The sequence below is a fragment of the Vulpes lagopus genome, chromosome 4 (assembly GCF_018345385.1).
Source record: "Vulpes lagopus strain Blue_001 chromosome 4, ASM1834538v1, whole genome shotgun sequence".
In the NCBI taxonomy this organism is placed as follows: domain Eukaryota; kingdom Metazoa; phylum Chordata; class Mammalia; order Carnivora; family Canidae; genus Vulpes; species Vulpes lagopus.
Genome location: NC_054827.1, coordinates 44,350,852 through 44,372,647, shown reverse-complemented (window position 1 = coordinate 44,372,647; position 21,796 = coordinate 44,350,852). Strand labels below are relative to the sequence as shown.

At 59.1% G+C, this 21,796-nt stretch overlaps 2 protein-coding genes across 4 annotated transcripts; one reads left to right on the top strand and one right to left on the bottom strand.

Annotated features, from left to right (window-relative positions):
• Positions 1 to 482: 482 nt before the first annotated feature.
• On the bottom strand, positions 483 to 4,676 carry CDK5 (cyclin dependent kinase 5). 2 transcript variants are annotated; one of them, XM_041753763.1, is made up of 12 exons: positions 4,546 to 4,676; positions 3,780 to 3,868; positions 3,620 to 3,687; positions 3,400 to 3,460; positions 3,244 to 3,300; positions 2,476 to 2,571; positions 2,298 to 2,372; positions 2,050 to 2,146; positions 1,791 to 1,860; positions 1,068 to 1,128; positions 888 to 968; positions 483 to 760 (listed from the first exon to the last, which is right to left on the bottom strand). In XM_041753763.1, the coding sequence occupies exons 1-12, from the start codon at positions 4,580 to 4,582 to the stop codon at positions 674 to 676; spliced, it is 879 nt and encodes a 292-aa protein (XP_041609697.1). In that variant the 5' UTR covers positions 4,583 to 4,676; the 3' UTR covers positions 483 to 673. The 2 variants fall into 2 exon arrangements, with proteins under 2 accessions (XP_041609697.1, XP_041609698.1); XM_041753764.1 differs by having other exon boundaries at positions 2,476 to 2,556; positions 4,546 to 4,629.
• A 1,672-nt stretch (positions 4,677 to 6,348) lies between these two features.
• On the top strand, positions 6,349 to 21,765 carry SLC4A2 (solute carrier family 4 member 2). Of its 2 annotated transcripts, none has more exons than XM_041752120.1 (23): positions 6,349 to 6,517; positions 8,691 to 8,804; positions 10,543 to 10,708; positions 10,859 to 11,100; positions 11,182 to 11,297; positions 12,671 to 12,903; positions 12,995 to 13,137; positions 14,739 to 14,919; positions 16,284 to 16,419; positions 16,508 to 16,673; positions 16,789 to 16,903; positions 17,007 to 17,191; positions 17,314 to 17,539; positions 17,651 to 17,866; positions 17,964 to 18,112; positions 18,238 to 18,432; positions 19,033 to 19,287; positions 19,397 to 19,486; positions 19,698 to 19,864; positions 20,435 to 20,688; positions 20,777 to 20,946; positions 21,215 to 21,388; positions 21,528 to 21,765. In XM_041752120.1, exons 2-23 carry the CDS (start codon positions 8,754 to 8,756, stop codon positions 21,606 to 21,608), a joined length of 3,711 nt encoding a protein of 1,236 aa, XP_041608054.1. In that variant the 5' UTR covers positions 6,349 to 6,517; positions 8,691 to 8,753; the 3' UTR covers positions 21,609 to 21,765. The 2 variants fall into 2 exon arrangements, with proteins under 2 accessions (XP_041608054.1, XP_041608055.1); XM_041752121.1 differs by lacking the exon at positions 6,349 to 6,517 and adding an exon at positions 9,395 to 9,486.
• Positions 21,766 to 21,796: the final 31 nt, after the last annotated feature.

Here is a 21,796-nt window from a genome sequence, read left to right as displayed (position 1 = left end):
AAACATCGAGAAACTGGGAGCAGGGGAAGGGGTGTTCCTAATCTAACCACATATTTGGATCTCTCCTTTCCCAGCCTACAGGCCTAGGGATGGCAGTGCTAATGAAAGAGGGATTGAGGATGTACATGTGGGATATGGAAAAGGCCATAAAAGGCCCAGCCCTTTTTTCCCCCATTCTGAGTGGAAGTCCATGCTCACTCTCATGCTGGCTGCCTAACCCCTCAGGGCCGGCGCTCCCGGGCAGAGGAGGAAAGCATAAGCACATGTGTGGGGATGGTGCTGCCCCTGAGCCCAGCCATCAGGGGTGAGGGGCAGAGGCTCCAGCACCCAGTCTCAGGCCACTTAGCGAAGTGCAGCGAGGACCGGACAGCTAGGCCAGGTTAGAGCTGGAGGGAAGGCTGTAGAGGGTGGCAAAGCAGAGGAGAGACCCCGACCGAAGCCCACCCCCTCTCAGAACCACTCTACCACCACATCAGCCAGACTGTGGGAAAGGAGCCAATTTATGAAATTAAATAAAGTCCATGGAGGGAGTGAAGAACACAGGCCGGGCACCTCTACCCCGGCTAGGCCCAGCACAGCTGGAGCTCAGCACACCGTGCATCCCCTGCTTTTTCTCCCCTCCCGGGAGGGGGCTTAAATAGGCCAGGCCCCAGCCTGGCCAAGGTCCTGGAGCCTATGGAGGGCAGAAGTCAGAGAAGTAGGGGTGCTGCAGGGCCTCTTCTGCCGAGATGCGCTGGACGGGGTTACACTTCAGGAGGTTCTGAAGGTACGGAAGAAAGGCATGGCAGGTTCAGGCTACATGACCGGCTTAGGGTCCCCCCCACCCCTAGCCCCCCTCCCCCCCCACAAGTGTCTGGGTCCCACTCCCTACCCCTGCCCTTGGTTACCTGCAGCAGGTCCCGTCCTGTGGCATTGAGCTTGGGTACGACATTCACCAGGGATGTTGTGGCCGGGTACATTGGGTAGGGCTGTGGGGGGGTACAAGGAGAGTCAGACCAGAGATACGGGGGCTTGGAGGTGCTAGAGCTGTGGAGTAAAAAGGACCCCTCCCCCATTCCCCATTGCACCTTATAGTCTGGCAGCTTGGTCATGGCAGGCCACTGCTCCTCGGTCGGTGTCCCCAGAAGCGTGTCCATGGGGTCAAGGATCACTCAGGTGGAAAGGGGTGAGTGAGGGGTTCTTCCCCTCCCGGGGGCTTCCTCATACCCACTCCCCCACCCCTCACTTTACCCTCATAGCTCATGACAGAGACAGGGCCCAGCACATGAACAGGGTTCCCAGAGGGCCAGGCACTTCACAAATGTTCACTACTCGGATCTAAACCCCGTTGTCTTCTTCTGATGAATCAGTCAGCCCTCTCCTACTCCCACAAATCATCCTCCCGCTGCTTTTGGCTCCTTTGTCCTAAAGATGCCCTTCCTAGCTGGAGGAACATGCTCGTGGCTTCTTCCCCCAGGGAGCCCTCCTTGTCTACAGGTCATACACTCTCCAACTGGTGGCTTCAATCAGCCCTGAAAACACAGGTGTGTCCACCACCCTCTGCCCTCCATCCCCTGGCCCAGAGTCACGCCCTATCCTGGCCCACCCATTGCCATCCCCGCTCCCTGCACTTCATGGGCTCCTAACTCCCCTCCCTGTTTTTTTAAAGTAAACTCTACACAGCCCAATGTGGGGCTCAAACTCATGACCCTGGAGATCAAGAGTCACATGCTCTACCGACTGAGCCAGCCAGGTGCCCCTCCTTCCTCCCCTTCAGAGAGCTCGAAGTGAAGGGAAACATCGAAGGATATCGGAAGATCCTCTTCAATTGGTCATCTACGTCGTTGCCGGGGAAAAGAGGCCGCCCTGCGTTGGCCAGCTCTGCGAGATGGAGCAGGGTATGAGAAGGGGACATGTGAAGAACCCCTCATTCCATGGCACCCTCTGTGCTTTTCGTCCTCCTCCCCAAGGGCCTTACTCCCTTCCCCAGAGGAGACACTTCAGACCCTACTGAGGGTCCACTAGAGTGGGAGAGAAAGTAAGTGCCTCTGTAGACCCCCAGCCAGTCACCTGCGAAGATGCAGCCAGCTGACCACATGTCGATGGATGTGGAGTACAGCTTGGCCCCGAAGAGGACATCTGGTGGGCGGTACCACAGCGTGACCACCTGGAGAAGAACCCACCCCCCGCGACCCCCACTTAGAGGACTGTGAAGGAGGGGAAAATCATGTTTGGGGTCCTGGAGGAGGAGATGAAAGATGTTCAGAGAGGACCCCCTCCCTCGGCCCCATGTCCTACACACACACCCACCAGCTCACCTCGGCTGAGTAACAGCGAACAGGGATCCCAAAAGCTCGAGCCAAGCCAAAATCAGCCAACTTCAGCTCCCCATTCTGAAGGGAGATAGGAAGAGACATGGAGAGGGCTTTTCAACAGTCTCAGGGCAGGCCCCCTGCCTCAGCCTCCCCACTCCCCCACCTTCTCCCTGGAAGGTACCCTGTTTATTAGCAGGTTCTGGGGCTTCAGGTCTCTATGCAGCACGTTGCGACTGTGACAGAATCCCAGGCCTTTCAGCAGCTGAAAGAGGAATGACTGTGGGGGGAGGGAGGTGTAGGGTAGGGCGTCAGACCTTATGGATGGGACGCTGTACCCAGGGGTGGACCACACGCCCCTCTTCACCCTCTGCTTTGCCTCAAAACCCCACCTGTCCTTCAGCGACATCATTCATTCACTGTGGAGGACTGGCTTTGTACTGTGCTAGGTATTAATATAGGAGCAGTGCATGAAAGCCTTGGTCCGACTCTGGAACTTACAGCCTGATCTGTCCCCTATCTGGCCTCATGTAAGCACATGCTTTGTAGCCATCAGTATCTATACTGTGTTATGTTATTAATCAGGACTGCTGCCCCTGGAACCTGGGACAAGGCACTTGGCCTTGGGCCTAAAACAGTGCCTGGCACATGGCAAAGCACCCAACAGGTATTTGTTGAACAAACGAGTGGATGAATCTCTTTGAATCTCATTTTCTCATCCCTCAAGTGCAGATTACATCACTGATACCGGAGTGTTACTGTCAGATCAAAGAGACCATGGGAAGATGCTTGCAAGGAGGGAGGCCTGTGGAGGGCAGCAACAGGGTTTTCTCATTCCCTGAAGCTCCAGGGTGTCTCCACTCCGGGCCTGAACCTGGTGCTCAGAGGGTGCGCAGACTGCAGACAGACTCCCGTCCTGCCTCCCTGAGTCTCCGGGACACCAGCCCCTCACCTTCACAATTTCAGGATCCAGGTCACCATTACAGCTGTCAAAATACTTCTTAAGGTCCTAGAAAAGGGTGGGGTTGGGGGAGGGGCCAGAGTTTAACCTCAGTTGGGGCCCCTACACCCTCCCAAGGCCACACTGTCTCCCAAGTCCCCCTTTCACCTGGTCACAGAACTCAAAAACCAAAGTCAGCTTCTTGTCACTATGCAGGACGTCATGAAGCCTAGGGAGGAGGAAGGGCTCAGCTAGGCAGGTCTGCAAATTTCAGCTTCACGTCCCTATTATCAGCCCAACCCTGATCCCAGTATCAGCCCAGCCTTCTCTGAAGCCCCCCTCCTCCAACTGATCACACAGGCCAGGAGGACCCTGCCCATCTACACACCTGACGATGTTCTTGTGCTTCAGCTCTTTGAGTAGGCAGATTTCCCGAAGGGCTGAGCTCGGCACTCCCTACACATGGGAGGGGGCCGGGCGGGCAACAGTCACAACCCACCCAACCTGGGCCCTCAACCCCCACCCTGGCCCTGATGTCCCAGTCCTACCTCATCATCGTCATCCAGCCTCACCCGTTTCAGAGCCACGATCTCATGGGTCTCCCGGTTTTTGGCCTTGAATACTGTCCCATAGGTGCCTAGAGGAAGAAGGTCAGGGGTGAGGGTAAAGATGGGACACCCTTCCCACCCCCATGAAGTCCCCCTGGGGAGTTCAGGCAGCGTGGGAGGGTGTTATTTGTGAAGCCTGGAGGAGTAGGGGGAGAGACTCAGGTGAAGGTTCAGCATGGAGGAGCTTTGTGAGTGAGGATGGAGCAGAGAAGGTGCCTGCAGATGGCTCACGGGGTGTCTGCAGCAGGGAGAGGCTGCAGCTGCCAGGGTTAGGAGGTCTGTAATAAAGGCGGTGCTTCCGGAAGATCTGGAAATAGCAAACAGGTCTGGGAGGATAGTGAGAGGCAGCAGAAATGAGGCCGGAGGTCTGCATTGAGAACTAAGCTGGGGTTGGGGATTGGGGGGCCGGGGTGGGTGGGTGAGGCTCTGCGGGTGGTGCTGAGGCTAGGGCTAGGAGACGCAGGAAGTGCTAATGTCCGCAGGTGGGTCTCCAGGAAGTGCTAAGGTTGGGAAGGGGCGACTGCGGGAAATGCTAACGAAAAGGATGGGTGTCTGCAAGGAGTGTTGAGAGCTCGGGGCCAAGGCTGCAGCCAATGCTGAAGTCGGAGCCTGTGGGTATTGCTGACGGTAGAGAAGCCAGGGCTCCAAGGAATGCTGAAGGGTCTGTAGAGGAAGATCTTGCAGGAACATCTCGTAGTCCCATTACCTTCCCCAATCTTCTCGAGTTTCTCGTATTTCTGCATCGCGGCAGCCGCGGGGACCCCTACGGGCCCTGGGTTCTAAGACTTCGGCCCCGGCGTTGCAGAGGAGGCGGCACCCCAGCCTCCGGCCCTGCCCCGCCCTCCTGACTGTGCATGGGCTTCTGGGGCGTGTAGTACTAAGGGTAGCCAGGTTTGCCAGCAATGTGCGCGGCATTAGGCCACGAGAAGACTACAACTCCCAGCAGGCTGCTCAAGGGCTCTCTGCAGCACTCGCTTCCCGGGACTCCGGATCGACCGCGGAGGAAAACCTTGGACTTCAAGTCCCAGGAAGCATCGCGTGTCCGCTTTCCGGGCCTCACCGCCGAAGCGCCAAGGCTCCCAGTGTGCCTCTCTCTTGTTATTCCTTTCTGTGATCACTACCTTTTTTTTGAAAAGGGCCTCTCTGGGACTACGCATTCCAGAACGCAGAGGGTGGGGGTGGGGCGCTCTCTGGGTTTGGGGTTTGGCGGCCTTCGTCCTGGGCCGGAAGGGGAGCGCTCTGGCCCGGCTGATGGTGTTGAGGTTCTAGCGACCTCCTGACAACGGCAATACGGACTCCCACCTCTCCCCAGGCCATCTGGAGACCTCAGGATTGATTGGGCAATGGCTCCGAGCCATGCCTTGACGATGACTTCACAGGGACCAGCTGAACTACGGGGCTGGGAAGAGAGGCAGGTGTGCCCCAGGATTTAACCTACGCCAGAGACCCCTTCCTGCCCTCTGTTTGTCGTCTCGGAGCCCACCTGACTCCAGCCGCTCGCTACACTGTGACTTCCCGAGGCAAGCTGGCTGGAGCCCTGGGAGACCCTTCGTACCGGCCTGGAGAACCCGGGCCCACCGGAGGCAGCCAGGGTGTGGCCGAGAGCTGGCAGGTTGGCTGCCGCCCTCGACAGACAGAAGCACAGACAGATGGTACACTTGCAGCAGCCTTGACCTCATCCTTTAAGGAGTTGATTATAGATTTTCCTGCGCTCCTCTCTAATTGTCTCATGATTGCATTCTTGAGGGCTGTGAACTGGATAGAAACGGCCCCAAACAGCACTGCTCAGCACCAGAACCATAGTTGGTGATAAACATTTGTTAATTAACTTGTTTATATCGGAACGTTTTCTGCATATACACAACGCTGTGCTTCACCTACTGGCAGGCTAAAAAATAAAATAGTATACTTCTTAAGTGGAAGAATTTATAATTTAGTTGAGGAAACTAGAAATACAGAAATCTTGAGTGGCAGGGGATGATTATAATAGGGCTCGAGGAGGGAGGTCGCCGCAGGGAATCACTCTGAGGCAGAAGTTCCCGGGTTCGGAAAGTCTAGGTCAGCTGAGGGCAATGGGAATCCAACCTCCAGGAGCCGTCACCCCTATCGCCATCCCCCTCCCGCCCCCACCGCAGCAAAGAAAGGGCCTTTCTTGGAGGCACTGGGGATTACTGGGGAGTAGCGGGGGGTGGTTGGGGGAGAATCTCGACCCCGACGCATTCGTAAATATTTCCAGTTCCTCTGATGTTTCCTGAACATCTTCGTGTCTCCGTTTTCCCGTGTGTGTCTCCTCTTTCCGCCCAGAGGTGCCTAATGCGGCCCAAAGACGGCGTCCCCGGGGTGCCCAAGTCCCGCGCGGGGAAGCCCGGGCGGCTGCCTCACGGGATAGAGCTGGGGTCTGGTGCCGGGCGGTGCCTGGAAGCGCGCCTCCGCGCCCGGGTCTCGGCCCCCGCTCCCCGCCTCCCGGCCCGCCGCGGGGCCGCGCACGGTGCGCCGGGGGGCGCGCACGCAGGGGGCTGGCCTGCCCGCGGCGCGGGGGAAAGTTGAGTTGGGAGAAGTTGGGAGCGGCGGGGGTGAGCCCCGAGGTGGGCACTAGGGAGTCGTCGGGAGCGCGCGAGGGCGCCGGAGAAGGGGGAGAGACCCCGAGACCTCCGGGGCACGCAGTCCAGAGCAAGCGGGTGAGCGGAGCGGTGGCGGCGGAGGAGGCCAGGGCCGCGGAGGGAGGAAGGGAGGGGGAAGGAAAGGGGGGAACTCGGGACTCGGAGCTGGGAGGGAGTGGAAGTGGAGGAAGGGGCGGAGACTGGGGCGCGGGGAAGCCAGGTCTTGGGGAGAAGGATGCGGAGGCGCGCGGGCGCGGGTCGGGAGCGGGATCCGGGGTCCGCTTGTTAGATAGAGTTCCCTAAAGCGAGGGTGCCGCGCCCCCTGCCACCAGGAGGGGGTAGTCCCTGGGAGGCGCCGCCGGCCTTCCCAATTCCTGGGCGGACTCCGGACCACACCCCTCCCCTACGACCCCCGACTCTATTCTTTAGGCCCGTCGGGGGTGTCTAGGTTGGGGGTGGGCCGGGGCCGCCGCCCCCGACCTCCGGGTTGGGAGGCGGAGCTGTGCGGGGAGGGGGTGGCGGGTCTGGTCAGGACAAGGGGTGTCGGGCAGAAGGGGGAGCCACTGGGTGGGTATGGGAAAGATGGGTCCGGAGAGTTGCATTTGACTCCGGGGGTGGGGGTGGGGGCGCTGGCTGGTCTAGGTGGGAAGCCCGGTGCTGGGTGTTGGGGGCGGCGCTGCCTCAAATCCACTTTATCCTCCTCCCTCCGCCCCACTTCGGAGAGCTGTGGAATGTGCGAGTTCACTTGGGGGATGGTTAATGCCCAAGTGGGGGTCCAGGGTGCTAATCCCTTGGGCCGGAGTGGGGAGACGCTAATCCCCCGGGCCGGTCGGGGCTGGTCCCCGGAATGTGCCCCCACCCCGGATTATCGGCACCGATGCCCTGGACAGAAGCTGCTTTGTGTTCTGGGTCGGCGGGGTCGGGTCGGTGGTGGGGTGGGGTGGGGAGTACACCGAGGGCACAGCCTGGAAGTGGGAGTGGGGCACCTGTAGGTGCGCAAGACACCACGCACTCTTCTCAGCCAGGGGTCTCTCCCCCCTAGTGCCCCCTCTCCCCCACACCAAACGTGACCTGGCTCCAGTCCTGCTGGGGGAGGTGAAGAGCGTCAGCTGAGTTGGAGTGCTGGCCAGGAATGTGTTGCTCCGGGCTCCCCACCCTGAACTGACCCCCTAGACCTAGATCGTTTTACCCTTCACTGACCTGTCTTATCCTGGAGTTAGCCCTAAATGGGGCACCCCTGACCCCCAACAACACACTGGGGAGCTCCAGTACTTTACTTTGGAGAATCTGGAGGGCCCCGACCCCCACCCACCCACATCCGCTTCCCCCAATAGGAATGAGTACCCCGATTTCCCCGGGTCAGGTTCCTTAACTGCAACTGTTCTGCTTCCCCACCACACACACAGTGCCCTCCTGAGACACCCCTACAGTCACAGTCAGGAGGGAGCCCTGCCACTCAGATTTTCCTGGCCTGGGGCGGGGAGGAGAGGGGAGGGGAGGGATCGGTACTGCCCCTTTGCCCACCCTCTTCCCTCTCGTCACGTGCCCCTCCCCCATTATAAAGGTCTGTCCTGCCAGTGCCGGCGTCTCCCTCCCTCCCACTGAGTGAGTGGAGCTGGGCTCCTGCCCCTCCCCCAGGGAGCCTCCTTCATCAGGCAAGGGGGCCCCTCTGGTGTCTCCTCCCAGCCCTGGCTCTGCTTCGCCTGCCACCCCCCGGGCTGGCTGTTAGGGGCTCTCTCCAGTCTCTCCCTTCCTTCCTCCCAACTCTGCTCCACGGGGTGTCTCCGTCTCCCCAGGACACCCCTCTCTTGTTCAGCCCACCTCGGGTGCTACTGTTTCTGGCTCAGCCTGTCCTTTCCTTCCCTCCTCCTCCATTCCTTACCCTGATTTCTGCTGCTTTCTCTGTGCATTTGGGCCTTGACTTCTGCTCCCCCCACCCTGTTTCTGCAGCCTCTCCCACCTTTTCTTGTCTCACTTGGCCCTCCATGGCCTCCTCTGCCCCCTCCTCTAGTCCTCTTCTCTCTGTTTTCTCTTTTCTTCTATAAATAACTTTTTTCTCTGCTCTCCGGCCTTAAGGGCCACCCTAAAGTACTTCATAGCCCAGAGGTCCCTAGCAGCAGGGAGACCCCTGGGTGGCCACTGGCGGGAAGTTCCTGAGGCGTGGTGGGGCTGAGCCAGGTCGGGGGCCCTTGTGCTTGGTGGCCTGCTCTTACATGATCGGGCCTCTCCCCCCCACCCCCATCCCGCCCAGGTTATGCCGCCGCCTTGTTGTCCTGAAAGCCGCAGGGACAGTGAGAAGGGCTAAGATTTGGCCATGAGCAGCGCCCCCCGGCGCCCCGCCTCGGGCGCAGATTCTTTCTGTACTGTGAGTATTGCCGTCTGGGTTGGCCTCCCTGCTGCCCCTCCCACCCCACAGGTGCTCTGGCGGAGGGTCCAGGTCAGACTGGAGTGTGTGTGTGTGTGTGTGTGTGTGTGTGTGTGTGCGTGTGCGTGCGCGCGGCTCGGGAGGAAGGGGAACCTCTGGGGATGGGTACTGCTAGCTTCCACACACACACACACCTTGTCTGGGTCTGGGAGTCTGGGATGGGTATTGGGGTGGTCAGGCCACTTCCAGTCCTGTGGAGGGAGTTGAGGCCCTTTCCTAAAGACCCGGGGGTGGGGGGTGGGGGGTTCTTTATCCTCAGAGAGAGAGGAACGTGGGGGACCCTGGGTCTCAAACCCAGTCACCCCTTCTGACCCAGCCTTAAAGGCAGCAGCGTCCGCCCACAGTGGTTCTGGGTAGTTTGCTTGCTGTACCGCCCACCCCTGGCCCCACGTGCCACCTAGGTCCGCCCAGTGTGCCACCTAGGTCCGCCTAGCGCGGCCCCACGTGGCCCCCTCCTGATTTTACTGGGGAGTGTAATGATTAACCCCAAGTGCCATAATCAGCCCCTTATTGGCCATCTGGCCCAGCAGGGCACGTGACTGGGAAGGGGCACAGGCTGGTCCCCTCCCCCTCCTTTCCGAGTCCACCCCTGCCTGCCATGGACTTCCTCCTGCGGTCTCAGGTGCGAGGGGCTCTCACTCCCCCTGCCCCCACCCTGGCTAGCTCCCCCGTCCTCACTCGCTTCAGCCGCCTCCTGCCGCCTTCCTCCCGCTGCTCATTCTGGTGAGAGTGGAGCCCGAGCTGGGGAGCGGGCCAGAGCTGCTGGGAAGGGCAGGGGGGTGCCGGGAAGCCAGCCCCCTGACTCCTATATCTTGTGTCCAGTACCCCCGCCCCTCCCTGCTGTTCCTGTCCCCACCTCGGTGTCTCCCCAGGACCTGACTTCTTAGCCCTCCTCTTCTTGCTCTTCCTTGCTCTGGCCACTGGCCTCGGCACGGAGAGGGGGGCTCTGTACCCCGCCCTTGGAGATCCCGATGCCCTTGAGGTCCAGAAGCTCATGAGCAAATATTTGGTGGTGCCCGGAGCTGAGAGTGGCAGGGGTGGTGGGGGCTGGACGAAGCTGTGGCTAGGTGGCAGGCTGCTCAGCTAGGCTGAGCTCTCCTCCAAAGCGCCACCACCGCCACCACTGGCCACCGCTGCAGTCGGGCGCTCCTCTCCTGCAGTATGACTCAGGTGGGGGGGGCGGGGCCAGGGAGCGCCCTAGGGGCTCTGGCTTGGTGGGGTGCTGCAGTGGTGGGGGGGTTGGGGGGGGCGTTCCTGAAAAGGCAAAGTGCTGCCTTCCCATCCAGGGGTTAGCTTTCAGAGTCTAGCTTGGTTGGCTCGGGCGCCTCCAGAAGTTACTTTTCAGGCTGGATAGTTGTCCTCCAGCCAGAGGGGATTGGTTCACCATCGACCATATGAATGGGCCAGTTCACACATCTTACCTCAGGGCTGGAGACACAGGATTTCTCCTGAGATTTTCCACCTGCCCTAGAATTGACCAGAACGGGCACAGCTGGGGTTCAGATGCCCTGGAACCTAGGGGGAGGCTGCCCAGGACATGGCGGGGGTCTGGGTCCCTGGCATTTGAGGGGAAGGCTGCTGGGGGCATCCTGGATCTCCAGCACTGCACAGGGTGGGGTCTCAGGAGACAACTCTGGATGAGCCCCTGTGTGTTCTCTCCACCCCTCCTCCCCCACAGCCGGAGCCAGAGAGCTTGGGCCCGGCAGCGCCTGGGTTCCCTGAACAGGAGGACGATGAACTTCACCGCACTCTGGGTGTGGAGCGGTTTGAGGAGATCCTGCAGGAGGCTGGGTCTCGAGGCGGAGAGGAGCCAGGCCGCAGCTATGGGGAGGAAGACTTTGAATGTGAGGCGGTGATGGGAGGGGGAGGCAGGGGCGCCTAGGCTCGACTGTCCAGCAAGGAGAGGGCTGAGGGGCTCGTGGGAGGGGCTGGGGGCTGGGATGGCAGGGGAAGGATGCTCTGCCTGCCTGCAGCAGACCCCCTCCTCCCTGCAGATCACCGCCAGTCCTCCCACCACATCCATCACCCACTGTCCACTCACCTGCCTCCGGACACCCGCCGCCGCAAGACACCGCAGGGCCCAGGACGGAAGCCTCGCCGGCGCCCCGGGGCCTCCCCCACCGGGGAGACCCCCACCATCGAGGAGGGGGAGGAAGATGAGGAGGAGGCCAGTGAAGCTGAGGGGACCCGAGCACTTAGCCAGCCGACCCCGGCCTCCACACCCTCTTCGGTGCAGGTGAGTTGGGGCTGGGCTCCTGGGGGGCATCTTTGGGGTACTTGGCCCGGCCTCACCTGCGCCCGTGGGTTCCTGTTCCAGTTCTTTCTCCAGGAGGATGAAGGTGCTGACCGGAAGGGAGGGAGGACCAGTCCATCTCCTCCACCGCTGCCCCACCAGGAGGCGGCTCCCCATGCCAGCAAAGGCGCCCAGACAGGGTATGTGTCTCCCAGATGGAGACTTCCCCTACCGGCATCTGCAACATGATAAGGGGGAAATGCATGAGCCTTGGGATCCTCGATTGGGGTTCAAATCCCAGCCCTGCCCCTTTGGGCAAGGACAACCTGTCTGAGCCTCAGCCTTCCCGTGTGTAAACCAAGGAGAATAGAACCTTTCTCACACGGTGGTTGCAAGGGTTAAAGAGTGGTGTGCATGAAGGTTTAAGTATGGGTTACCCTGGCACAGGACAGGGGTACAGTCTAAGCACCCCACCTGCGACTTCAGGGGGAGTGGGGTCAAGCACCGGATCAGGGATGGGACAGGTACTGTCTAAATGCCTGCCTCGGGCCCTGAAGGTATGAGAAGAATAGGAGACCCCCCGCTTTGGCTCTTGGGGAACTGCCCTGGGAAATGGCATCGGGAAAGTCACTGTGCTAAAGGGCAGCTGTGGGCGCAATATCAGTATCTGTGGGGCACTGGAGTTTGGGAGTGTTAGCCAGAGGAGGCTTCTTGGAGGAAATCACTTTGAACTGGGTCTCAAGGTCACTACTATCGTGGACCTGTTGTTTTCTGGGTGCCAGGCAGCGTGAAGGGCTGCAGGAAGGGAAGGGCATGCTGCATGACTCGCTGGGGAGACAGGCCGTGCAGGTGGCACTGAGCCCACAGTGGCCATCTGCATGGGGGCATGTGCTGGCAGGCAGCCCGATGCCCAGGGGCAGGTGGAGGAATAGTGGGGAGAGTGTGGCATTGGAAGAGTGTGTCAGATTTGTGGGCAGAGGTGCCGGCGGCACCAGGAGACCCAAGGTGGGTGTAGAGGAAGAAAACCTGATGAGAGGGACTCATTGTGGAAGGGGACACAAGCTTGGAGCTGTGGGAGAATGGTGTGGCAGGGACTGGGCACTGTGGCAAGAGAGGAAGAGACGACCTGGTTTGGGGATAGGACCAGAAGTTGGTATCTGTATGGACTAATTCACGTTCTTGTGACCATGAGGGACCCATCTCTACTTCTAAAGACCTATTTTTACGTACTTTACTCCATGGGGTTAGGAACTTGGGACCTGTGACCCTCTTGAGCCCATGGTGAGGGGTGTGCTTAGGGGAGGAAGGAGGCCTTGCACTGGCTGCTTTTACAGATGTCACCTGCCCCCACACCCCAGGAGGCAGGCTGAGGAGTTGGTGTTGGGAGGGAGCCTGTGTGATGGCTCTGGCGGCATGGCCGGGAAAGGGCCGAGCCAGATCTCGGCGCTGCATGTGCTTGTGGGAGGCTCGGTGTTTCACATCCACACCTACCAAGAGTGGGGAGTAAGGAGGGTGGGGTCCAGTTGGGGTCCCCTCCCCGGGTCCTCCCTGCATGTCTGCTCTGTCTGTCCAGAGCCCTGGTGGAAGAGGTGGTGGCTGCGGCCAGTGGCGCCGCAGGAGGTGATGATGGGGGAGCATCGGCGCGTCCTCTGACCAAAGCACAGCCCGGGCACCGGAGCTACAACCTGCAGGAGAGGAGGCGCATCGGGAGCATGACGGGGGCCGAGCAGGCACTGCTGCCCCGCGTCCCCACAGATGAGAGCGAGGCCCAGACATTGGCCACCGCTGACCTAGACCTCATGAAGAGTGAGTGCTGGTTGGGCTGATCCCGGTGCTGGGGGCGGGGACAGGAGTAAGAGGAAGGGGGAGCCTGACCCTGTGCCCCTGCCTCCTCCAGGTCACCGGTTTGAGGACGTTCCTGGAGTGCGGCGGCACTTGGTGCGGAAGAATGCCAAAGGTTCTGGACAGGGTGGCCGGGAAGGGCGAGAGCCTGGCCCCACGCCTCGGACCCGGCCCCGGGCCCCTCACAAGCCCCACGAGGTACTCTTCTCCACTTCATGCTCTTCCTTATCACCCCACAGGCTCCCCCCCCACCCCGCCACATACTCCCCAGCAGCGATCTCGAACACCAGGACCACCATCTGTGGTTGTGAAGGTTGTACACTGCACAAGAATCCTTGACATTGTTGATTTGGGCTTTAGGAGTTCGATTCACATCTTCAACACTGTTGATTTTTCTTTTCTTTTCTTTTTTTTTTTAAGATTTTTGTTTATTTATTCATGAGAAACACAGGCAGAGACACAGGCAGAGAGAGAAGCAGGCTCCATGCAGGAAGTCCGATGTGGGACTCGATCCTGGGACTCTAGGATCATGCCCTGAGCCAAATGGAGGCACTCAACCGTTGAGCCACCCACGCGTCCCGACACTGTTAATTTCTATACTGTGGCCATTTTTTGGCAGCTGGCAGTGAGGAGCTTGAGGACCCTTTGGGCTAGAGGTGGCTCTGTAGAGCAGTACTCTTCACCTTTCAGAATCCCCTCAACTGTGCTCATTTGATCATCCCACAGCCATAAATCAGGGGCAGTGATTGACCAAGATAACTCAGTTCCTTAGCTACACCACCCATCTAAGACTCCAGGGCTCTGGTTCTTAGCCCCACCCCTTGCAGTGGATTGTGTTTTACCTTATTGAGGTCTAACAACATACAGTGAAGCACAGTGGGGCCAGGCGTATAGCTTGGTGACTTCTCCCACATGCAAACACCTGGCCAACCCTGCCTGGACACAGAACGCTTTGTACTCTGTTCCTTTGCATCTCTCCTCAGCACCATCAGCTGTGATTACTCTTCTCTGTGCTTCAGTCCTGTCAGTTCCTTTTTATTTTTATTTTTTTAAGATTTATTACTCATTTATTTATGAGAAACACAGAGAGGGAGGCAGAGACATAGGCAGAGGGAGAAGCAGACTCCCTCTGGGGAACCCGAAGCAAGACTCAATCCCAGGACCCTGGGATCACAACCTGAGCTGAAAGCAGACACTCAACCACTGAGCCATCCAGGCACCCCTGTCTGTCGGTTCTTGAACACATATACATGGAAGCATACAATGTTCCAGTGTGCACGTGTGTGTGTACGTGCCTGTGTGCGTGCGTGCACATGTGCGGTGACCATTCATCCAGCACTTACTATGTCATGTACTGTGTGCTGTTGCATGTGTTTTATTTTATTTATTTATTTAAAATTTTATTTATTTACTCATGAGAGACACACAGAGACAGAGAGAGAGAGGCAGAGACACAGGGAGAGGGAGAAGCAGGCTCTATGCAGGGAGCCTGATATGGGACTCGATCCCAGGACTCCAGTATCATACCCCGGGCTGAAGGCAGGCGCTTAACTGCTGAGCCACCCAGGCATCCCTGTTGCGTGTGTTTTAATCCCCATAATGAGACTTTGAGGTGGGGATTGTTGCTCCCATTTTACAGATGAGGCAAGTAGAGTGTGGGACCAGTTAAGATCTTGCTAGGCTCTGTGTCCGGTGCTGTGCCAGGTCACAGACCTGCCCTGGCGCTGGCTGTCTAGGGGAGCAGTCCCTGGGCCCCTCGGGCTCTGACCTTGCTGTGTCCTCTTGTCTTCTACCACAAGGTGTTTGTGGAGCTGAATGAGCTGCTGCTGGACAGAAACCAGGAGCCTCAGTGGCGGGAGACTGCCCGCTGGATCAAGTTTGAGGAGGACGTGGAGGAGGAGACAGAGCGCTGGGGGAAGCCCCACGTGGCGTCCCTGTCCTTCCGCAGCCTCTTGGAGCTCCGCCGGACCCTGGCCCATGGTAACGTGCCTTGCCCTCTGAGGACCAACCCCCCTCAGCAGCATGGTGTATGATGTTCCCAGGAGAGTCCAGGAGGGAGTCTCCTCTTTCTTTCTGTGATGTCATATAGCCAGTCGCTTTCAGGCTCTGTCATTGGTGATCCCAGGGCATGATTGACACTACTCTCTCTTATCTGCATTTTTAGCAAATGGCTTCTTTACGTGATGTTTTCAGATAACCAAAGCTGGTATGTTTGGGATACGTTTTTAAAGCTGACAAGTTTAGAATGTCATTGGAAACTTTTCTGAAACGATCTAATCTACAGGACTATGGGAGGTTTCTTTTTCTTTTCTTCTTTCTTTCTTTCTTCCTTTCTTTCCTTTCTTTTCTTTCTCTTTCTTTTTTTTTTTTTTTTTGTTTCTCTTCAAGATTTTATTTTTTTTAAGTCCTCTCTACACCCAGCATGGGGCTCGAACTCACAACCCTGAGATCAGGAGTGGCATGCTCTCCTGCCTGTGCCTGCCAGGCATTCCTAGGGCTATGTAAACTTCACCAAATGTCCAAGATGCAAGACTCCCGAGGCCTCTGATATTTTCTGCTCTGTGTGGGTTTCCTCCTTCCTTTGGGAAAGTCACTCCCAGTTGCTGTCAGGAGGCGTATTTCTAAACAGCGAGGACTCAGAAACCTGCTGTCAGACTAATTTCAAAACCAGAAGTAAATAGGCTCTGAGGAAGGCTCATAGGCTTTGGGCAAGGTGCCAACATACAGGTGCTTTATCGTTGGGCTTTGTGATCTCTGTGTTGGCTGCTCAGGGGCCCTTGGTTTTGTTCGTTGTCACGCCCATTTTTGTTGAAACGGCTCTGTTCGTTGTCTAGTTCTGTGTTCCTACAAGTTGACCTCGACAGAAAGGTGACCTCGTCACTTTTGAAAGGACTTTCATCTCTGTATAAAATAGTCATTCAGAGCAGCGGCCAGTAGAAAGATCTGGAAATTGTTCCATGAGAGGAACCCAGGATGGAGGGTGACATCGTCAGATGGCTCTAGGCCACAGATGGGCTGTGCCATACTCAGAGGGCAGAATCAGGACCTTGGAGTGGCTATTAGGGAATGCAGCATATGGCTCTTTGGAAGAGACTTCTGGGAGGCTCTGCCTCAGTGGCCTCCGCTAAGTCCCACCACATTCCTATGGGACAGAAAGAGTTGGAAGGAACAGGTCAGAGATGTGATGGGGCTTGCAGCCTGAACCCTGCTCCCTGATTTCTGGGCCAGTGCTGCAAACCCGGACCATACTTACCTGGCTGCCCCCTCATCCCCAGATCTCTCTCCCACCCGGCCCTTGCTTCTTCCCTGGGGATGAGGGCCTGTGCATGCCATCCTTATTCCAGGGGCCGTGCTTTTGGACCTGGACCAGCAGACCCTGCCTGGGGTGGCCCACCAAGTGGTGGAGCAGATGGTCATCTCTGACCAAATCAAGGCTGAGGACAGAGCCAATGTGTTGCGGGCCCTGCTACTGAAACACAGGTGAGGCCCCAGTTGCTGCCACCGCCTGCCCACCCACTCCTGGCCCCCGCCCCTGCCTTCCTTCCCTCATCGCCCTCTGCTCTTCCAGCCACCCAAGCGATGAGAAAGACTTCTCCTTCCCTCGAAACATCTCAGCTGGCTCCCTGGGCTCCCTGCTAGGGCACCATCATGGCCAGGGGCCTGAGAGTGACCCTCATGTCACCGAGCCTCTCATTGGAGGTGTTCCTGAGACTCGGCTAGATGTGGAGCGAGAGGTGAGGGCAGGAGGGTGGCCCTGCCTCGTTCAGATCCCAGCTGCCACCACTGGCTGCTGGGCTGTGAATATGGGGGCACCGGGCCGGGCTGAGCTGTGCTCCTCTGCACCCCCAGCGGGAGTTGCCCCCTCCGGCCCCACCAGCCGGCATCACTCGCTCCAAGTCCAAGCATGAACTAAAGCTCCTGGAGAAGATCCCCGAGAACGCCGAGGCCACAGTGGTCCTTGTGGGTATGTGGGCGAGCCTTGTGGGTGGGAGGCTGTGACCTGATGGGTGCCCCCGGGGGCTGGGGTCCGCGCCCTCCCTCAGCCCCTGACAGCGCTGTGTCCCCAGGCTGCGTGGAGTTCCTCTCCCGCCCTACCATGGCCTTTGTGCGGCTGCGAGAGGCGGTGGAGCTAGACGCCGTGCTGGAGGTGCCCGTGCCCGTGCGCTTCCTCTTCCTGCTTCTGGGCCCGAGCAGCGCCAACATGGACTACCATGAAATTGGCCGCTCCATCTCCACCCTCATGTCTGACAAGGTCAGGCCCGCCCCTGCCCCCACCGGGCTCCCTCTTCCCTGCCCCTGTGGCCTCACTCAGTTCTGCCCCGGGACCCCAGCCCTCGCCCCGCGCCCTCACCAGCCCCAGGCCTGCTTTGGCAGCAATTCCATGAGGCAGCCTACCTGGCAGACGAGAGGGAGGACCTGCTGACTGCCATCAACGCCTTCCTGGACTGCAGCGTGGTGCTGCCGCCCTCCGAAGTGCAGGGCGAGGAGCTGTTGCGGTCTGTTGCTCACTTCCAACGCCAGATGCTCAAGAAGCGGGAGGAGCAGGGCCGGCTGTTGCCCCCTGGGGCTGGACTGGAGCCCAAGTCAGCACAAGATAAGGGTACGGGCCAGTACAGGCCCGGGGCGGGGACAGGGCTGCTTGTGGGGGCGCGGCGGCTTGGGGCACATAGAGGGGCCGTGGTGGGCGCCCTGACGGAGGCCTGGGTTGCAGCGCTCCTGCAGATGGTAGAGGTGGCAGGTGCAGTTGAAGATGATCCCCTCCGGCGGACGGGCCGGCCCTTTGGGGGCCTCATCCGAGATGTGCGGCGCCGCTATCCACACTACCTGAGTGACTTCCGAGATGCCCTTGACCCCCAGTGCCTGGCTGCTGTCATCTTCATCTACTTCGCGGCCCTGTCTCCTGCCATCACTTTCGGGGGGCTGCTGGGTAAGAGGCGGCTTCGCGGGGGCAGCGGGGGGTGGGCAGGGCAAGCACAGGTCCCTGGCTGACAGCTCTTGAGCCACTCTGCTTCCTGCCACCCCAGGAGAGAAGACTCAGGACCTTATTGGGGTGTCGGAGCTGATTATGTCCACAGCGCTCCAGGGTGTGGTCTTCTGCCTGCTGGGGGCCCAGCCGCTGCTGGTGATTGGCTTCTCTGGGCCCCTGCTGGTCTTCGAGGAGGCCTTCTTCTCGGTAAGGGCCCATGGGCTAGGTGGGGGCTGGCTCTTCCTGTTCCACTCCAGCCACCCCTCCTGCTCCCCAAACATGCCCACTTTGCTAGCCCCGGGGCTCTGGGACCTGACTGGACGCCTCCCTAGTTCTGCAGCAGCAACAACCTAGAGTACCTTGTGGGCCGCGTGTGGATCGGCTTCTGGCTGGTGCTCTTGGCCCTGCTCATGGTGGCCCTGGAGGGGAGCTTCCTGGTGCGCTTTGTCTCCCGTTTCACCCAGGAGATCTTTGCCTTCCTCATCTCCCTCATTTTCATCTATGAGACGTTCTACAAGTTGATTAAGGTAAGCAGGCCCTGCCGAGAGCTGGGTTGCAGGGTTGAGACCTCGGGATGGGAGGGAGCCGGGGCACCTTCTGCACCTCTCTCGCTCTCACTTCAGGGTATCAGGTCCAGGCTAGCCCAGAGCTCCCCTGGGCTGGTTGGTTCCTCCTGGCCCCTCACCACTTTCCCTGTCACTGACACCTGAACCAGGACTTCAGGTCAATCTTAACAAGTTACATGTTTGTCATAACAAAGGTAACAGGTCCTTTTGCTAAAGTGGCACATGGTCCAGAAGTGCCAAAGAGGAAGGCCCCCGAGGTGACACCCATAGTCACAGTCTGGGCCTCAGAGCTGTGCCTGTGTCAGCCTAAGAAGACTTGCCCCGAGTCCTCTGCGATGTGTCCTGCCTGTCCAGGCCTGGCTGCAACTGGACACCCCCAGCTGCCTGAATCCCCAGTTTCTCCTTTCTCCCATCAGGTCACTTTAGTCATTTTTTTGTTATACGAGACAAGCCCCTTAAGGCCAGACCCACCATCTCCTATGCTGCCTGCCCCACTCAACCTACATCCAAGCCCAGAAATCTCACCAGTTTAGCTGATGGAGCCCTTTGTCCTCTCCCTAGATCTTCCAGGAACATCCGCTGCATGGCTGTTCTGTCTCCAATGGCTCTGAGGCACACAGCGGTGACAACGACACATGGCATGGGGCAGGAGCCACGCTGGGGCCAGGGAACGGGAGCTCGCCTGGGCCAGTGGGGCAGGGGAGGCCCCGGGGCCAACCCAACACAGCCCTGCTGTCACTGGTGCTCATGGCGGGCACCTTCTTTATCGCTTTCTTCCTACGCAAATTCAAGAATAGCCGGTTCTTCCCTGGCCGGGTGTGTGGGCTGAAGTGCCGGAGTGGAAGAGGGGAGGGGGCCAGGAAGGGTGACTTAGTTGGGGCCTGAGAGGGGGCCGGGGACCTCTGAGCATGGTGCTTGCCCACAGGTGCGGCGGGTGATCGGGGACTTTGGGGTGCCCATCGCGATCCTCATCATGGTGCTTGTGGATTATAGTATTGAGGATACCTACACCCAGGTGAGGCAGAGCACACGCAGCAGTCAGGAGATGCTGCCTGGCATGGGGCTCTGGCTGGTGCCCGCCAGCCCAGCCCCAGAGCTGCCTCTCAATTGGGCAGACACCAGGCCCCCTCCACTGCATGCCCTCAGCATTCGCCCTGCCTAGTGCCCCTCAGGTCTCTCCCTCCAGTGTTCACTGGCCCCCCGGCTCTCTCCCATCTACCCTGCAGAAGCTGAGCGTGCCCAGTGGATTCTCCGTGACAGCCCCAGAAAAGCGGGGCTGGGTCATCAACCCGCTGGGGGAGAATAGCTCCTTCCCCGTGTGGATGATGGTTGCCAGCCTGCTGCCGGCCATTTTGGTTTTCATCCTGATCTTCATGGAGACGCAGATCACCACGTGAGTAGTCCCTGCCGAAGGGGGTTGTTTGTGGAATGGCTGAAACCCCAGCCAGGGCCAGGCAAGGAGATAGGGTGCACTGGGTAAGGGGGACCCAGAATGCCAGGCTGGCCCCTAGAATTTCCTTCTTTAAAGATTTTTTTCTTTATTTGAGAGAATTCAAGATGGAGGGGCAGGAGGCGGGCGGAGAGGGGGAGAGAATCTCAAGCAGACTCCGAGCTAAGCACAGAGCCTGATGTGGGGCTCCATCTCATGACCCTGTGATCAAATGAAGAGTCATTTGATATTTAACTGACTGCACCACCCAGGCGCCCCCAGAATTCCTTCCATAGGCAGTAGAAGGTTCCTCTGACATTTGTTGGGATGGGCACAGTACGGGCTGGAAGTGGTCCTGAATGGCAAGGAGGGCAGCGTGGAGAGGGCTTAGCTCCGTGATGGAATGCTCGTCCTGACGGAATGGGCAGGTTCCAAAAACAGACGGAGGCTCCTGGCTGGGTGCTCTGGAAAGACATGATTGTGCCAAGCTGGCCCCAGGGCCCTGGGCATCAGCGAGTGCCCATCCCCACTCAGGCTGATCATCTCCAAGAAGGAGCGCATGCTGCAGAAGGGTTCTGGCTTCCACCTGGACCTCCTGCTTATCGTGGCCATGGGCGGCATCTGTGCCCTCTTTGGCCTGCCCTGGTTGGCTGCTGCCACCGTCCGCTCCGTCACTCATGCCAACGCACTCACCGTCATGAGCAAGGCTGTGGCACCTGGGGACAAGCCCAAGATCCAGGAGGTCAAGGAGCAGCGGGTAACGGGGCTGCTGGTTGCCCTGCTTGTGGGTACGTTGAGCTCTTGCTTCAGCCTTCCCCAGGCGGTCTCTGAGGCGGGGAGCCCTGGGGCCACGTGCTTCTTTCTCTCCTCCCCCAGGTCTCTCCATGGTTATTGGGGACCTGCTCCGGCAGATCCCCTTGGCTGTGCTCTTTGGTATTTTTCTGTACATGGGAGTTACCTCCCTTAATGGGATCCAGTTCTACGAGCGGCTGCACCTGCTGCTCATGCCACCCAAACACCACCCAGATGTAACCTATGTCAAGAAGGTAAGACCTCACTAGAAAGAGCCCCGTGCCTCTGCCCCCAACACCTGGTCTGTGGGGCTCACTCTCCGGCCCCCCCATCTGCTCACTGTGTTCAGCCACCGTTTAGTCTGCAGACCCAGCTCTGGTAAGCCCCTCAAAGGCATAGCCACCACCACTGCCACCCCCATGGAGGGAGAAAGGGCTGTCTGTCTTCTGGAGGTGGCAGGCCCAGATGGCCCTCCAAGGGACCAGGGAGAAGCCTCGGCTCACCTGTCTTGTCCCCTCCCAGGTTCGGACCCTCCGAATGCACCTGTTCACAGCCCTGCAGCTGCTCTGCTTGGCCCTGCTCTGGGCGGTCATGTCCACAGCTGCCTCTCTGGCCTTCCCCTTCATCCTCATCCTTACGGTGCCCCTCCGCATGGTGGTGCTCACCCGCATCTTCACCGAGAGAGAGATGAAATGTGTAAGGCTTCCTGCTCCTTCACCCCCAGCCCTGCTGCCCACTCCCCACCCCACCCCACCCCTCACCCCCACCCCACCCCCACCCTGGGGTCCCCACCCAGGTTGAGGTCAGGATCAACTAACTCCCTCCACCCCCACAGCTGGATGCTAATGAGGCGGAGCCAGTGTTCGATGAGCGGGAGGGTGTGGACGAGTACAATGAGATGCCCATGCCTGTGTAGTTGCTGCCTGGACCCACAGCCAAGGGACGGATGGATAGAGGGATCAGGGGCTGGGGTGTTCTCCCCCTCCCCTCCCTCATTTTTATTTAAGTGAATAATTTAAAGTCTCCTTACCATCCCCACCCCCCCCACAGTAAAGTGCTTCGGCCCCCACCTATCCTGGCCTTCTGTGTCTGTATGGGGAGGGA

Excerpts from the sequence above, each read along its gene's own strand:
- SLC4A2 (XM_041752120.1), top strand. The coding sequence starts at position 8,754 with ATGAGCAGCGCCCCCCGGCGCCCCGCCTCGGGCGCAGATTCTTTCTGT. Across the intron at positions 17,540-17,650 it reads CAAGTCAGCACAAGATAAGG|CGCTCCTGCAGATGGTAGAG; the intron begins GTACGGGCCAGT and ends CCTGGGTTGCAG. Across the intron at positions 20,689-20,776 it reads GCTGGTTGCCCTGCTTGTGG|GTCTCTCCATGGTTATTGGG; the intron begins GTACGTTGAGCT and ends CTCCTCCCCCAG.
- CDK5 (XM_041753763.1), bottom strand. The coding sequence starts at position 4,582 with ATGCAGAAATACGAGAAACTCGAGAAGATTGGGGAAG. Across the intron at positions 2,147-2,297 it reads TTCGCTGTTACTCAGCCGAG|GTGGTCACGCTGTGGTACCG; the intron begins GTGAGCTGGTGG and ends GTTCTTCTCCAG. Across the intron at positions 1,129-1,790 it reads CAATTGAAGAGGATCTTCCG|GCTTCTGGGGACACCGACCG; the intron begins ATATCCTTCGAT and ends CCCCATGGACAC.